The sequence below is a fragment of the Boleophthalmus pectinirostris genome, unplaced genomic scaffold (genome assembly GCF_026225935.1).
Source record: "Boleophthalmus pectinirostris isolate CB_2022bp ecotype Guang Dong unplaced genomic scaffold, ASM2622593v1 HiC_scaffold_16, whole genome shotgun sequence".
NCBI lineage: Eukaryota > Metazoa > Chordata > Actinopteri > Gobiiformes > Gobiidae > Boleophthalmus > Boleophthalmus pectinirostris.
The window spans coordinates 21,886,148-21,903,970 of NW_026571095.1; the positions used below are offsets into that span (position 1 = coordinate 21,886,148).

At 38.3% G+C, this 17,823-nt stretch overlaps 1 protein-coding gene across 1 annotated transcript; it reads left to right on the top strand.

Moving 5' to 3' along the window:
- The first annotated feature begins 6,305 nt into the window (after positions 1-6,305).
- Positions 6,306-17,675, top strand: oprk1 (opioid receptor, kappa 1). Its single transcript, XM_020929184.1, has 3 exons — positions 6,306-6,550; positions 14,724-15,076; positions 17,128-17,675. The coding sequence occupies exons 1-3, from the start codon at positions 6,306-6,308 to the stop codon at positions 17,673-17,675; spliced, it is 1,146 nt and encodes a 381-aa protein (XP_020784843.1).
- The last annotated feature ends 148 nt before the right edge of the window (positions 17,676-17,823 follow it).

The window sequence follows — 17,823 nt, forward strand, 5'->3', positions numbered from 1 at the left end:
GAAACAGTTGGGGAGATATAGTGAGATTAAAAACAGCGTGAAATTTATGAGTTTTGTACTATATTTGTGAATTAAAAAACAGCTGGAGTCATACCTGCTTTCATTCAATTAAAAAATGAGGAGATGTAAGCTGAACATGACTTATATAAAATCAAATTATATAGTATCTTATTGTACTAAAGAAAATCAAATCAATGCTTTAACAATGTTATGTTTTTAAACTCCACACCTTCACTAGAATCATTTGGATAATTTCAGCCTTGGAATTGCCAATCTTTACTGAACTAAAAGGTGAAATGTAGCTATAACAAGGTTGCACAAGGTGAAACTGAGATTTTTGAGCTTTGGAGATGCAGATCGAGTAATAACAAAAGATTACTCAAATACGTGTGAATGAAGCAGAACTCCAGGTATGTTTTTGATGAGGTAACAACATTATAACATGGCTTTAAGCTCACAAGAGTCATTTTTGCACAATATATCACTTTTAATTTGTTCATTTTGTTTTAATTTTATTGTAAAATGCATACAATTTTATCAATATATCGAGTATTTTTGTAAAGTAAAGGCATAATGGAATGGAGTACATATAAGTAGATTTATCCTGATGTTAGGAATAAGAGTAAGTGGCTCTTCTTTGTTTTGCAGCCTTATTTATAGACACAATTAGCACCACATATGCTGCAACTGAGAAGTCAACATGTTGAGTGCCTTACCTCTGGTAAGTTGGGGGTTTGAACCTCTGATCTAGAGATAAATCTTGACAGTAGCAGTCCCATGAATGGAGAAATGACATTCGTAAATCTGGCTGTTATGATGTATGTGACTATAATGCTGTGTTAATATTTAAAGCGCTTGAAATGTAATTCTGCTAATTTGTCTCTAAAGTGAAATACTTCATAATAAACATGATTATATCTATTACTTACAGAGCATATTTTCAGCCCTGAGCCATAATGGAACAACTCATTCTTTTATCCAGTTATCATGGAAATATATCTGAATTTAGAAATAAATAAAAGATTTAGTTGTTTTTTCATTTTAGTTCAGTTGGTTGTAACAGGAATTCAGTCGTATTTTGAACAGTAAACAGAATATGAAAAATTAGATTCCTCATTTTTAATTTGATCTTTTCAACCTATCAATGTGTTTGTGTAGAAAAGCTACAAGAATCTGGAAAAATATGGGCTTCTAATTATAAAAACCGGGAAGCAGCAATTAACAAATGATTACGCTAATTTGTGACATCAAATTGGCTTGGCAGTTTGTCTATATTTATCTCTGAACATCGTTAATGAAAATGTGGCTTTTTAATCAAATTGCACATTGAACTATTTTTCTTGATATTACTTGCTATTCAATGCTATGTCAATGCTGCTTCTGTTTGCTTTAAAAAAAAAAAACTTCATTTTTTTTGTAACTTTGTCTTCAGATTCTTTTCTAACCTTTTCACTGATAAAATACATTGACATTTTTAAACATAGTTGAGTTAGATAAATGTGACTCATGATTTACCTCGTGTTATTTTTAAACATATCACTGTGGCAGGTATATTGTCATTACTTTTATTGCTGGTCTCTATTACCAAGCAGCACTTTGTCCACCTACCCACATACAGTATTTGAGTTTGGATATCACATGAAAGAGAATAAAAAGAGCATCAAAAACATCAGGAGGTCACATCATTTGGAGCAGTTCTCATGAGTTCACCCAGTTCTCAGGCTCTTTCTCAAAACACTTGACATAGCTTTTATTCATAAACATAAGTACATGATTAATGAATTCAGCTTTTGTTTTTTCAACACTACACATCTGTTCTCATGTGGTAAAGGATGTTGGCCGTAACACTGTCACTTTTGAAATAGAAATTCAGACATAATGGCAAAAATGTACTATTTGTGAGCACCTAAAATCTAACAACGAAGGAGTTCCCACAAGCATCAGACAGAGAGAGCTAGAATACAAACAGACTAGAGGCTACACACAGATATACACACTGTGATGTGTGTACATGTACACAAATATATACACACTGTGATGTGTGTACATGTACACAAATATATGCACACTGTGATTTGTACATGTATATAAATATATACACACTGTGATGTGTACATGTACACACATATATACACACTGTGATGTGTACATGTATACAAATATATACACACTGTGATGTGTGTACATGTACACAAATATATGCACACTGTGATTTGTAAATGTATATAAATATATACACACTGTGATGTGTGTACATGTACACAAATATATGCACACTGTGATTTGTACATGTATATAAATATATACACACTGTGATGTGTACATGTACACAAATATATACACACTGTGATGTGTAAATGTACACACAGATATACACACTGATGTGTACATGTACACACAGATATACACACTGTGATGTGTACATGTACACAAATATATACACACTGTGATGTGTACATGTACACACAGATATATACACACTGTGATGTGTATACATGTATATACACACGCCACACTGTGAGATGTGTAAATGTCTTGTTTGATTTTCAAGAGCACATATTACATTACAAAAGTAGTGTTGATGTATTTGCTATTCCAACATCTTTAAATTTTCTAAAGAATAAATATTTTTGATCAGATACTACAAAATCGAAGTTGGAATTGGTCATGTGTACATACATTTTATTTTACATTATACAATACAAACAGGCTTTAGACAAAGCAAAGATTTTCCAATCCAAAATTCATCTGTGTAAAGTGTGAACCCCAGTGAGAATTTTGATGATAAAACTTGCTTTTGGGGAATGATTGATCAGTTTTGAATGAAAAACTGCATTGCGTGAGATGTTTTGTAAATCCCAGTTTTGAAAAGATAAATACCAAAGTGCCAAAGCGATTGAAAAAAATAAATTAAAAAAACTGTAATGGTGCACTATGTAACTTTTTTGGTGGTCGCCATGGAGATACTATTGCTTTGCCTTGAACATTTCACAGTATGACATTTAACTTAACTATCTCGATTGAGACAAGGACAGCTAAGTTACAGGTTGGATCTGTGGAGAGGTGGCCCCACTCAAAGAAATGCATGTTGTTCAATGTTATTTTTAGCAATATAAAAACCTGTGATGGAATAAATGCAACATGCATTCGTTTAATGCCATACACTGCAACATTCCGGCAAACAACAATATATTTATGGAAAGAAGTAAGAAAAATTACACAGTACACTTTCACAGCAAACACAACTAAAATCTTCCACAAAAATCAAGTAATCTTTGGACTCAATTCTGTCTTGCAGCTCAAACGTAAAATTTATCTTACAGTGATTACCAAACAAAACCATTCCTCTTGCTGCATCATGGAACATTTTGATTGCTTGGTTATTTTTCTTATCTCACTTTGTTTCACCATAAAACAAACTTCCAAACTCTCTTTGAAATCAAGATAACCACTGTCTCCAGTGGGTTTATCTAATGTCAATAAATGGATGAATGATGCTGATGAATAATGATGAATAAATGGATAAATGGATGTTTTCATCTAGTGTCATGAAATAATCCAGATAGCTGTTATGTTAGAGCCAACTGTCATATTTGGTTTTGAGATTGTAGAACATTACTTTGGATAAAATAATCAATCATGAGAGAGTATTTTATTTAGAAAAGGGCAAAACTTTGGAATGAAAAGTGGAAGTTTTATCTATAATCACACCTGCACTTATTTTAAATGTTTTAAATGGACCTGTGCAGTGATTTGTTTTGTTTGTTTTGTCTAAACAGGGCTCTGATGAAAAAGAGAGTGTTGTATTCTCATTGGATTCTTCCTGTATAAATAAAGATAAATGAAATGAAATTCACAGTTTATAGCCTGGCAAGTCCAGAACGATATCTCTTAGTATTTTTTATGCAGAGGGTGTCATATCAGGCGGGCTGCACCTTGAGCCAGGCTCCAAACAAAGCCATGTGATTTATTATTTTATTTTATTTAGTTTATTTATGAGACAGGGACAGTGCACAAAATACATTAACCTTAACAGGAGAGATGTATTGTGTCAGGTTGTAGCAATAGAGCTAATTTCCACCTGTAGTCCCTGGTGCATGTTTTAAGGTTTGATCAGATTTGTTTATTTCAGTGATGCATGTGAAATGAAGGAGCTCAGTGGTCTCCATTCTGAACAAAATTAAATTCCCCCTGTGATATCATGTTTTTCTTTTTCCTAGTAAGTGTTTATAATTTTTTTGGATTTAAAAAGTCCATTCGTGTCCCTGATTGGCTAATCCACCTGCCAATCCAAACTACCAAACTAGGTAGTTACCAAACCATAACAGTGACTCTTTGTCCACACTTGTAAATAGTTCATATAGCTCTTTGTGTTAGATTAGAAGAGGAGGGTGAGATTAATACATTTTCTTCTTCCCACTCCTTTTGGGCCATTTTTTTCTTATTTGTTGTTGTTATTTCTGCTATGATTTCATTAATGCTATAAGTTCTGTTGTAAAAGAATGTAAGTTTCTTACTTGCCCAAAATAAACACATAACTCAATCAAACCAATCATGATAATCTGAACTCAGGGACATGCATTGGTGACCTGACTCACAACCCAAAACATGCACCATAGGTAAAGTCCTCCAGTTAAGGTAGTCCTGACTCAGGTAGATGTGTCCCAAAGCACTGCACTGTGGTTCTCACTGAGGAGAAGCTTCAGGGGCATTGAAGGATGGGTCAAATGCAGAGAACAAATTTCTCTACAATAATGTGCACTAACTTACCTTCCTGTTGTCAAAGTTTTCAGCTTGTCCAAGAAAGAGTGGAAGTAAAAGGCTGGAGACCAACAGGATGTCTTAAGCAGGAGAAGTTTATTTAGCATCAATAATACAGGCCTGGAGACTTGAAAAGTCAACATAATATGATTTCAAATGTGAACACAGTGGTCTTTGAGTGTTCAAGCCCCTTGACTATGCTTCCAAAGGAGGAGGTTTATAAAGCAAGTGTGGTGAGACTATGAAGGCCAGTAGACACCAGTTAGACATCAATATTCACATTTTAGATAATGGTATGCCAATGGTATGCCAAGGGAAGATCATGGTGTAAATATAACTTTTGTGAATCAATGTTAAACTGAGATGTACATGGAAGCTAAATTACTTAAATTCTCTTACACTTACCTTATCTTACATCTTTGTTAAGTACTGGAGTAGTGTGTATTCTGGATCCCAGTGTATATTTGACCCATAATAACTAACTGTGTGTGTGTGTGTGTGTGTGTTTGTGGGTGTGGGAGTGAATGAATGAAGTGCATATTTAAAAACAAAATATGTTTCCCAATCAAAACCACCCACCCACAAGCCCAGCTAAATATTTGCTGAGGTGAGAAAGAAATGTCAAAAAAAAAAAAAAAAATTGGCACCACCACAGCAAACATCTTATTTTTAGTTTGAATTACTATATCTATTTGTTCAGACTTGGGACTGATATGTTTGTCATATTGCCCACCACTAATTAGCAGGTAAAGGTTACTCTGTGACAGCTTTCAGGTTACTATGTGTGATCGATTTTACTGCCCATACTCTTAACATGTATCTAACTAACTCACTGAGACCAAATGGGAAAATCCATACAGTCCTGGGATCCTCGTCAACGCCTCTCTGCAGGTGCTGCTTTGCATTGCAGCAGCTCAGACTGTCAGGAGTTGCTAGGGAACATCTCAAAGCTTGAAAAGGATGGGAATGTTATAACACTCACAAACAGACCTTTACAGTGTTAACTTTTCTGTAATCTAGCTACTTTATCCATTTCCAGAGTAGTTCATTTAAGCTTGATTATAGTCTTTATTTTGAATTTTGATTCTATAAAATGATTGCATCGCAGTATTGAGGTGCTACCCTGCTTCGGTCTGTAGTTTTTTCTGATGTCACTGAGTGCTGCAAACCTCCAACGCGCGCATTCGGGGACGCAGCAGTGGCACACGCTTGGACCAGTCTCACCGCTCTGCTTTCCCGTTTTTACCCATGTTTATACCTTCAATGAGTTCTTTGGTTTTCCCATTACTGCTCGTGTGAACTTTTTGTCAACCAGGTAAGGCTTATTGTGCTCATTAAACTGCGCTGTCCTTGAACACTCGCTGGCAGCTGTTGATGCGCTCTGGAGATATAGGTACTCGTGTACTCATATAGACTCTCTTTCTCTCTGTTTAGATTCGTGTTGTTTGTCTTGGTTTGACTCCTGTTGAGCGGTCAGTTTACGCCCAGCTGCCCAGTCCGGTGCGCACGCGTCTCGGTCTGGTCTCCTCTCAACACCCGGCGCTATGGCTAACGGAGTGGTTCATATTTTCAAAGAAGACCGGTGTCCCTCGGGTCATCCGGACGATTGCCTCCCAAACTTTACTTGGCAGCCCGCGCTATCGGATATGTTCAACTACACACCCAATGGCACCTGGGAGTCGGACGCAGAGCCAATGTCGCCTATTATCCCCATCATAGTGGCTGTGTACTCCGTGGTTTTCGTGGTGGGCTTAGTGGGCAACTGCCTGGTCATGTACGTGATTATAAGGTAAGTGTCCGTGCTTTAGAAACGACTGTGTTTGATAATGCCATTCGTTTTAACCCGTGCGTAATTACAGGGCGTACGAAAATGGCACTCACAGAGAACGCAGCTTGTTTTGCAGAGGCGCTAATGTTTATTAATGCCTAGTAGTTTAGGAGCCACGCTTGAACACTAATTAGTGGGGAAAAGTCAAATGCATTGTTTTTAAATGGAGATTTAGATGTATAGGCTCCTGGATTAAGCACCAGAAACTGTCTTTTATAATGCACATGCTAAAGAATTAAAGGGTTTAGAAAAACTGGCAGATTTTGATACAAATAAATGTACTTTTTGCTGTGTTAGAATATTATAAAGCTATGTTTGTTTGTTTGTTTGAGTAAATTATAAGTCTGTTTACATCTCCAAAGCTCAAAATGTCCTGTTCCACCTTATGATGTCATGTGATGGTAGAGTTCAAGTTATTAGCTATACCTTTTACCTTTTATACAGTAGAGTTTTGCAATTCGAGGGCTGAAATCATCCAAATGATTCTAGTGAAGGTGTACGGAGTCTAAAAACACAGTGGAGCACTTCTTGTATTACTAGGGATGTAACAATAACCGAAATGTTGTGATATCTTATCATCAAAGTTCTCACAATAATATCGTGGGCCATCACAATATATCGAATTACAAGTCTCTTTTGCTTAAATTATGAGTTATGGTGCAGCAATAACTAAATAAAGACAGCGAGAATTACATAGACCATGATCCTTTTCTCCATTTAAGTGTAGACTACAAGAAGAAATAACAGTTCTAAGCACTTTTAAGTCTTAGTTCATTGGATTCAATCTTGTCAAGGCATTTTAAAAGGAAAAAGTAGCATATTCACAGTTTTGTTCGCAGCCTCCACAGAATATCGCATAAAATATTGTACCGTGAGATGTGTATCCTGAAAATATCATACAAAGAAGAACTCGACCTAAATATGCAGAATTTGTGTATTAAACATGTGTGAATGAAACAAACACAACTCCAGGCATGTTTTATGTAGGAAACAACATTATAACATAGATCAGAAAATAGCATAGTACAGGCCTTTTAAATAAGCTCTGTATGACCTCCATGCAGTAAAATGTCCATTACATAAAGTGACTGAGAAATAGGCAGAACATAATGTACGGTGAACTATATACAGTACCTGTTCAAATGTTCACTTATTTTCTAATGCGTAGAGTGGTTGCATTATAAAACCAATTTTCTATAGAAATCATATTTGCAAGTAAGGTACATTGTCATTGAAACTAGAGTGAAATCCTTGGGGGAGCTTCTTTCAATAAACGTAACCTTTTAGGCAACAACAGAACAGAAAGAAGGTAAAATTTTTAAAGTAAACACTAAGACATAGAGTGACTGGTACCTGACAGTTTAATAGTACAGTAGTGAGAACTGATTAAGCAATGTGGAATGATAAATTTGTCTTTTAGACCATGATAATAAAACGTAAAAACTAATAATAATAATACTACTAATGTGAGTCGTAGCCTATGTTTTACATTATAAAACATAGGCTGCATACACTCATCTTTGTAAATATTGTACTTTTCTCTGTCATCTCACCTATATAATATCTGAAACTATTATTTCAACATCGTATAACACAGCTTAGAGTTTTATTTTATTTTAGTTTTATTTTAGGGCCCACATATTAAACAATTTTCAGATCTATGTTATAATGTTGTCTCCTCATTAAAACATACCTGGAGTTGTGTTTTGTTTCATTCACACATATTTAACACACAAACTCTGCATAGCAACAGAAAACACTCTACCCCCCTGTTGAGGTCATGTGATAATGCAGGAAGTTCTCCACTGTGTTTTAAACTCCATACACCTTCATTAGAATCATTTGGATCATTTCAGACTTGGAATTGCCAATCTCTACTGAACTAAAGGTAAAAGGTAGCTGTTAACATGAAAACTTCATGACATCACAAGGTGGAACAGAGCATTTTGAGCTTTGGAGAAGTAAACAGAATAATAATGCAGAGTTACTTACATGTGCGAATAAAGTAAAACACAACTCCATGTATGTTTTTGATGGCGTAACAGCATTGTGACATGACTAAGCTCACAAGAGTCAATTTCACATAATATAGAACCTTTAATCCTAAATATTAACCAAACTGTAGCTTTAATATAACTTGACAACCATTATCATACACATCATTATGCCACTGGGCCTTTGCTTAACCCAATAAACGCTGTCATTGTCAATTAGCCCCTTCCCTTTAATGCCAGTGTCACAAAGCTAGCCTCAGGTGCTACTGCTGTTTTCACCAATCCCCATGTCCTCGAGCCTGCGCAAACAAGTATTTTTCCCCCTTCCAGGTACAGATAGTGGCCTCTGTTAGTTGCACAATGACACTTGTTCAGAACACATTTTGAGACAGGAAATGTAAGTACAGAGCAATGAAAGCCCTTGAGAATTACATTAGTGTAGAGTAATAGCTGTACTTAAAAGTGCACAATGTAGCTTTTTATACAGATGGGTGCATCCTTGTCTTTTCAGTTCAACAGTAAGGACCCATATTATGCTATTTTCTGATCTGTCCTATAATGTTGTTTTCTTATCACAAACACATGGAATTGTGTTTTGTTTCATTAAGATGTTTAACACACAAATCCTGCATATTTAGGCTGGGTCCTTCTCTCAAGCAGAAATCACTCTGTTCCATTTTATGCTGTCATGTGGTATACAGGAAGTGCTCCAGTGTGTTTTTAAACTCCATACACCTTCACTAGAATCATTTGGATGATTTCAGCACTGGTATTTCCACTCTCTACAGAACAAAAGCAAAAAGGTAGCTGGTAACTACAGCTTCATGACATCACATGGTGGAACAGAGCATTTTGAGCTTTGAAGATGAAGACAGACTAATAATGCAGAGATACTCAAACATGTGTGTACAAATGAAACAAAACATAACTCCAGGCATATTTTTGATTATAACATTGCTAAAAGCTCACAGTAGCCATCTTTGTGTAATGCAGTTATTTGATTGGCTGTTTTATTGACCATAATACCATAAATTTGTATTATTAACTGCCTCTCCGCAGGTCTGACCTGTAACTTTGACTGGTAGAACCACCAGCTTGTATCCATGGAGATAGATAGTATAAATGCTGCCGTAAGAAACATTTTAGGGAAATTTATAACACCTTCATAGAAACAACCAAGGGGCTTTGGTATAGCTTGATGCATCAGTTGGTTTCACTTTGTGGAAACCGTCTGACCTCGCAGCATTAGGATTAGTTTGCTCGATGGTAGGCAGGTACTTTTTAAAATTTAACCAATTGTTGCTATTTGGTCGTGACGTATGTAATGCACCACTTATGGGGCTAACTGGTATATTAAGCTTTTCCCAAATCCCGTAAGAAGAAGGGCAATAACGTCTTTCCCCTTGATAAAATTCACCAAACATTCTCTTTGTTCCGGCTTTAAATCCTCAATCCCGGGAATTGTTGCCAACACAGAATGTATGACTCTTCGCTGATTGGCTGGTGCCCAAACTCGCCCTTCCGGGGTTTTTGCAAACCATCTAGTGTAGTCCGATTCCTGACCTAGTCGCTGGAGAGAAATGAAATTGAGCGGAGGCACTAGGTGGCACCAGCCTGGCTAGTTTTGGTATGGCAGTCTTTCTAATTGGAACAGGAGATATAGCACACTGGTTAGGTTACAAAAATATGTTCTTTAATATTACAGTGTAGTCTTATACTACTTCTATCAAAATCATTCTCAAAGTATTCACAAAATGTCAAAATTTATGAATTTTTTAAAGAATTCATGTACAATTTCTGACAATGATAACAGACAGGATACCCACATACTAATTAAACCATTGTTGGCTGTTGTGAAAGTAGTTTTATAGTTAGTTAGTAGTTATATTTGTGTTCTAAATATTAAGTTGCATCTGTTTATAGTTTAATGCCACTTTGTATTCACTCGCAAAATTCAAAGTTGACTATTGGCTCCCAGTCTGCACAGGAACTGCTTCAGCCACCACCAATCATTAACTAACATTGCATTCATACTTAGACAAGATGGGTGAAGTGTCCTGCCCATAGATACAACAAAATTATTGGCAGGCCAAAGCTGGAACTGAACCTGGTTAGCCACAATCCATCATCAAACAGAACTTGTGACCTGGATTTGTGAACCAATTATTTAAACTTGCATGTGTACACTTCACTTTGAGCTAAAAGCTGTTCATGAGTCCTCTTTTTAATTCTGCTAATCCTCTTTGACTCCCCATGAAACCCAAGTCCTATTTCCTATTGAGTCACTGTTGCACAAGTCAAACACTGACACCGTGAAATTGTGGCGTCAATAGCTCGTTACGGGGAACATTTGCTTTCTAACCCCACGCTTCAGTCCCTGCTCTCCTCATTGCCGTCTGTTGTTGTTTCCTTTGGCAAGACCCCCCATCTGGTTGTGTCTGCAAATGAATAGGTGTGTGAATCATTTGGTAGTTCCTTGGTGATGTGTTCTGGGTGCCCATGTAGTGGTGACAGAAGAGCTCTCTACTGTGGCTTTTACAACAACAACAAGGACCTTGCTCTAAATGTGCATTATGTAACTTTCTCGTCATGGATGTTCTATAGCATGGCAGAACATTAATTACAGAAACTAGTCACCAGGCTAAATTACTGTTCAGATCTGCGGGAGAGGCAAGAAAAAAAAAAAAAGTGGTTAGATATGTTGTTATGTATGTATGTAACGCAAAAAAATCTCTATGAAGATAAGCAGGTTGCAAGAAAGGTTACATCATGCACCTTTAAACATGAAAATATGTTCCCGTGAGGATGATAGTTTCTGGAGTAAGGATCAAAGCGGACCATGAATCTCAAGTGTAAAGTCAGAAGGGTTTTTTGAGTCTCACATAAGTAGCAGCGTAGCAACAGGCCCTCCAGAAAGCATAGGGGTAGATGTGTGTGTTTACAGATTTTATTGGGTGTATCAGTGCGCGTGTGTGTGAAGGAGGATCTTGTGGTTAGCAGAGCGTTATTTTCGCGAGCTCCCATGCTACCGGAACTCACGGTCCTGTCCTTGAGTCTGAGCAGTAATGTATTCTATTGTATTCTATGTGTGTGCAGCTGGTATTCACAGTCATTAACTTGAGCATTACCACAATGAGATAAAGATTTAATAGTAAAGCGCAATGTGCATACTTTATGATTCCCCCTTTTCATTAGCCAGGCTGGTGCCACCTAGTGCCTCCGCTCAATTTAATTTCTCTCCAGCGACTAGGACAGGAATCAGAATACACTAGACAGTTTGCAAGAACCCTGGAAGTGCGAGTCCAGGCACCAGCCAATCAGCGAAGAGGCAGACATTCTGTGTTGGCAACAGTTCCTGAGATTGAGGATTTAAAGCCGGAACAAAGAGAATGTTTGGTGAATTTTATCAAAGATAAAGACGTTATTGCCCTTCTTCCTATGGGATTTGGCAAAAGCTTAATACCAGTTAGCCCCATTAGCGGTGCATTACATACATCACGACCAAATAGTAGTGACTGGTTAAATCAAATAAAGTACCCGCCTACCAGTGAGCAAACGAATTCTAGTGCTGTGAGGTCAGCCGGTTTCCATGAAGTGAAACCAGCTGATGAATCAGGCTGCCTTTTCATACCGTGCCACATTAAAACATGAAAAACACAACACAAAATCCAATCCTAAACCAATTAAAAACAAACCCATGGCCTAAAACCTAAATTCATGTGTAGGTTATCTCTTTTCAAACTGCCCAGACACAGAATCTGCTGACCCTTCCTGATCAGACCTCCTGTGATGCTGCGCTGAGACCTTTTATGGAGACACAGAGAAGCGCAGTTTGTTTCTGCAGCCAAAATTGAATTTTCCTCGGGATCAGACAGCATGTCTCTCTCTCTTCTCTCTCTCCTTTCTCTCCTCTCTCTCCTCTCTCTCTAATTATATCATTGTGATGGGAGGGAAGTACATAATTTTGCTTTAATTTTGGTAAAGAAAGTAAGTTTGTCAAATGCTAACAGGTTACACTGTAAGAGATGTAATGGAGCGGCTTGCTGTTTTTGATCGTGTAGCTTCATCCACTTCAAAAACTCCTCTGTCACGTTCTTATATCTAATGAAAGTTAGTGCCTGCGTACACTGGTGTGTGAATGTGTGTGTGAATGGGTGAATGGTTCCTATTGTAAAGCTCTTTGAGTGCCTTGAAGGTGGAAAAGCGCTGTATAAAAATGTGGCCATTTACTGCAGTATTTATATAACATGGAATGTTGAAAGGGGCGGTGGACAGAAGAGAGAGTGGACAGTGGATAGGGAGGAGTGAAAAGGAGAGAAGAGAGTCCAAAAGGTGGGGTGATAAGGCTCTGGGAACAATGGCAGTATTCACTACATATCTACTTGAGGAAAAATAGCAAACTTTTTACTCAGTAACAGTAAAAAAAAATCAAAAATAAAATGTTCTCTGTCTCATCGGTCTCACCGTTTCGCAGATTTTTTTAAATATATATTTTTTTACAGCGTATGAACGCGTATTGTGTATTACAGACGGGTAGTAATTACACACGTGTGAGTCAGGAGTAAACCAGGTCTAAACCAGGACTAATCTTGGATTTAAGAGAGAAAACGCCGAGCAGTTTGTCCGCAAAGCGCAATCGGGCAATTGCCGCGTTCACCTCCGTGAGGTGCGGAGCTGAGCCGGTCCTTTCTCCTGTCGTCATCTCCAAGCCCGTCCTGACGGTGAGTCTGGTTTAGCCTTGGTTTAGTCCTGTTTTAGTCCTAGTTCAGTCGTGGATTAGTCCTCCTCTTCAGTCCTGGAATCAGTCCTGGGTCAGTCCTGGGTTAGTCCTGGTTTAGTCTTGGTTTAGTCCGTGACGTAGGCAGCGCAAAAGTTTGATAATCTCAGGTTAACGGGCAGGTGCGGTCCTGTACTGGCGGGTGCGGTGTTGTACTGCAGGTCCCCAAAAACTGACCCGTGCAGGACTCTGCGCTGTAAGGCTCCATTACGGAATAAATGAATCTTCAGTTCGTTACATAAAGAAGGAGAAAAATAACAAAAGGACAACAGCAGAAATAAGTTTTAAGAAGGAAGTAAAAAGGGTTGCACCTGCCCTGTCTGAAAAAAGTGTATAAAGTGTGTGGAGAGGGGTTTTAAAGCCTTAAAACAGATATAATAATTGTAAAATATAAAGATGACTACTTCGTGGATTTCACCTATCGCGGGTTATTTTTAGAACGTAACCCCGCGATAAACGAGGGACACTGTACTCTCACCTCACAACCTGTGCACATGGACTCCCACTTGTCCCGACCGGGATGGAAAACAGGAGAATTTCTTGTACAAATCATTGTTAAATGCACTTTTGCGCTTCGGTATCTTGCAGGCTGACCGACTGTTTGTGTCTCGCTCCTTCTGAGTCACAGAGAACTACGAGAGATGCTCAGTTTAATGAACGGTACTGAAAACCTGGACATTTGCATCACTTTATTAAAAAAAACCCGGACGCCCAGGACAGGACGCAAAATACGGACATGTCCGGGGAAAAACGGACGTTTGGTCACCCTAAAACTGGATCTTCCATTGGATCTGATCTTGCCCACCAAAGCTTCTACACAGAGATGAAGGAGTGTCTGTGGGTTTTACAAGTGTGATTTCAGTTTTAAAGACTCCCATACTCCCATGTCTATGTTTGTTAGCTAATAATTTGATTAAGAACTAGTCAAATTAAGTCCAACCCTGGCTGCCTATAGATCTAGTCTATTGACAGTCTTGACTGGGTCTAGAGCCACCTAGTCCTAACAGGACTTCTAATACCTTATTGTTCTGTCCCTATGTGTTAGTGCATGTGCTTAATGAAACTTTACAAACTCAAACAAGCAAAAACACCACAAAATTGTGAGACAGAGAATTACATATTTCTGTGACCTTGACCTGTACAAAAATTGTATTAAGAAGATTTTTTCATCATTGGGGTCATTATTATTTTGGTCATCAGACTCCACCTTAATATCCCCACTCTGCACCATTACATTACATCCAAGTTATTAGGATGTCTGTGCCATAATTAACTTTATCATTACTACATCAAGATAAAAGGCTAAGAATGAAGTGAATTGCTAAATGTGGATACTTTATAATCAGAAATCCTTTTTCCACAGATACACCAAAATGAAGACAGCCACAAACATCTACATCTTTAACCTGGCTGTAGCAGATGCTTTGGTGACGACCACGATGCCATTCCAGAGCACAGACTTCCTTCTGAACTCTTGGCCTTTTGGAGAGGTGGCATGCAAAGTGTTCATCTCCATTGACTACTATAATATGTTCACCAGTATCTTCACCCTGACCATGATGAGTGTGGACCGCTACGTGGCCGTGTGTCACCCTGTGAAAGCTCTGGACTTCAGGACGCCGCTCAAAGCCAAAATCATCAATGTCATCATCTGGGTTCTGTCGTCCGGAGCGGGGATCCCTGCCATGATCCTGGGCAGCACTCAGACCAATAATGGTAACCTTATACATAACTCTGCGTGTCTCCATGGATATAAATAAAATTAAATGCCATAATGAGAAACATTCTAGGGAAGGAAACATCATCTCCATAGAAAAAAATATATATACTCACTGTAACTCTGCTATTTCTGAAAAGTTATTTGGTTTCTATTTCTCTGACTCTTTTTTGAGGAGTTAAATGTGCAACTTTTCTTGAATTGGAGGTGGAGTAGAGGGTCCATTTGGATTTGCTCAATTTAAATAGTTTTCATTTATAATATAATACAATCATTCTTACTGTAAGCCTCTCCTCTCCTCAGATCAGATCTGTAACGTAGCTTGGTGGTGCCAACTGCTTGTCTCTAAGGTTAGAAACAAATTAATAACCTGTGTAACATTCTAGGCAAAGCACTGAGGTGGCTGACTCTTTACCACAAAAGTTGCACCTTTAAAGATGAACTCAGCAAATCTTTTAATATGCTAACTTGGGTTTATGTAATTTAAGATGTTGTCATGGGAATACCTGAAGTAGCCCGAGACTTCCAAAGAGAGGTAGGGGATTTTTATTTACCTTCAGTATAAGACCCATAGACATGAGTACAGTATTGATCGTAAAAGTGTGCCTATGCTCCTATATAATAACGTATGATGAAAAAAATCAGCTTTCTTTGTGCAGCATACACTTCCATGATGGCTTCTTGTATGTTCTAACTCCTGAAGAATGGACAATCAGTGCAGCACCTGGAGTCATTGGCCGACGCCTCTCAAAGGAGTGAAAAGGGCTGAAGAAAGACTTGAACTGGAAGACAAAGCTTTCAATTTAACTGCACAATGGCTCCATTTTACTGCTAAACCTGCCAACCAAATTGGCCACACATAAGAAAATGAAAAATGAAATTTTGGTTATATAAACCTCAAGAAGGGACCAAACATTTAATTTAGAAACAGTTTTCTTTCTTGTCCTTTGGATTACTGGATGCTAGCAAGATAACAAGATTCTCAAAAATTAGTTTTCTTGTGCACAGTGCTTGGATGGCCTTGAGGAGCTTAGAGTAGAGCCTACGCTCCTCCAGATTTAGAGGACCGCACTGAAGTGACTCTAGTATCTGTTTTAGAATATCAAATATCATGGAACGTATTGTATATCCTATTTTGTGCAGATGCAGTTCAAAACAAATAAAGCAACCTCTTACAGCTAATCTGGAGATTAAGTGTTCATGATAAGAGGGATATCTGACTCCCAACTACCCGTGGCCCTAAATGTCATTGGTAGGACTAAAGACCAAAGAGTTTGTACCTGGTGCAAATGGAGTTTCATAATGACCTCATATTTCAGACTTTTTCTCTGCTCTGTTGGGGAGCTCTGAACAAATATGTAAAAGTTTCCCGATTACCATCACCTGATTTTACAATTATTTACTTTCAATGAAGCATAAATGCGCTCTATAATTAAACATATACTATGAAACTTTTCTGGAATGTCCGCCATCAACTTGACTCCATGGAGATGTTATTGCTTTGCATAGAATGTTCCACAGTATGGCATTTATCCATGGAGACAAGCAAGTCACCATTCCAAGTTACAGGTAAGATCTGTGGAGATCCAACCCTGTTTACAGTAACTATAAATGGAGACCAGCTGGTTTCAGACCACATGTGTTACCACATTTCAGTTAATCCAATTTTACGCTCATCAACTTCCTAATATGCAACATCTTTAGGACTTTTTACTATTCAAAACTGTATTTTGACATTGAATTGTTATTTGCTACGGCAACGGTGCAGATTTGTCATCACGGAAACAATGGGCTAATCAGCAACAGTCAGCTGCCTTTGAAATGACAAGCCTGGATGAACAGGGAAGGACACATTTGCTGAGAGATGAAGCATTTAAATCTAGTGATAAGGGCGCATAAAGGAAGGACAGGACAGCCTAAATTAATGCAAAATAACAAAATTGAGAATGCAGTAGATCTGTCATCAGCAACATCAACATATTGCCCAAACCTTTTTCAATACAACACTTCATAATTCAATATTAACTTTCAAACTTTTGTCAATTTGCAGGTACTACCGAGTGTGCCCTCCAGTTCCCAGAACCTTACTCGTACTGGGACACAATGATGAAGATTTGTGTCTTCATCTTCGCCTTTGTTGCCCCCGTCATCATCATCACTGTCTGCTACACGCTCATGGTGTTACGGCTCAAAAGCGTCCGCCTGTTTTCTGGATCACGAGAAAAAGACCGCAACCTTCGGCGAATCACGCGCTTGGTTCTGGTTGTGGTAGGGGTTTTTGTTATATGCTGGACTCCCATTCATATTTTCATTCTGGTCAAAGCGATATACGCAGATGTCCCAGAAACCACTGCGGTAACGGCAGCCTATTTCTTTTGTGTGGCGCTAGGCTACACTAACAGCTCTCTCAACCCGATTTTGTACGCTTTTTTGGATGAGAATTTTAAGAGATGCTTCAGGGACTTTTGCTGTCCTGGTGCTCAAGGACAGGGGGATCTCCATGGGGTGAGTAGAGTCCGAAGCACCCTGAGAGACCACTCCTGTCCAGCAGATGGCAGCAGGAGAGATGGTAGTGGTAGACAGCCTAGGCCCGTATGACTAGCCATGAATACGATCTCCTCCAGATATCAGGGCTGGGAGGACTCCAATGATATGGGTTTAACGCAGGTCACAGCTATTTAAGTGAAATATTTGATTGTATTCACATAGGAATAGGGATTACTGCACATGTATTCAGAGATGGTTG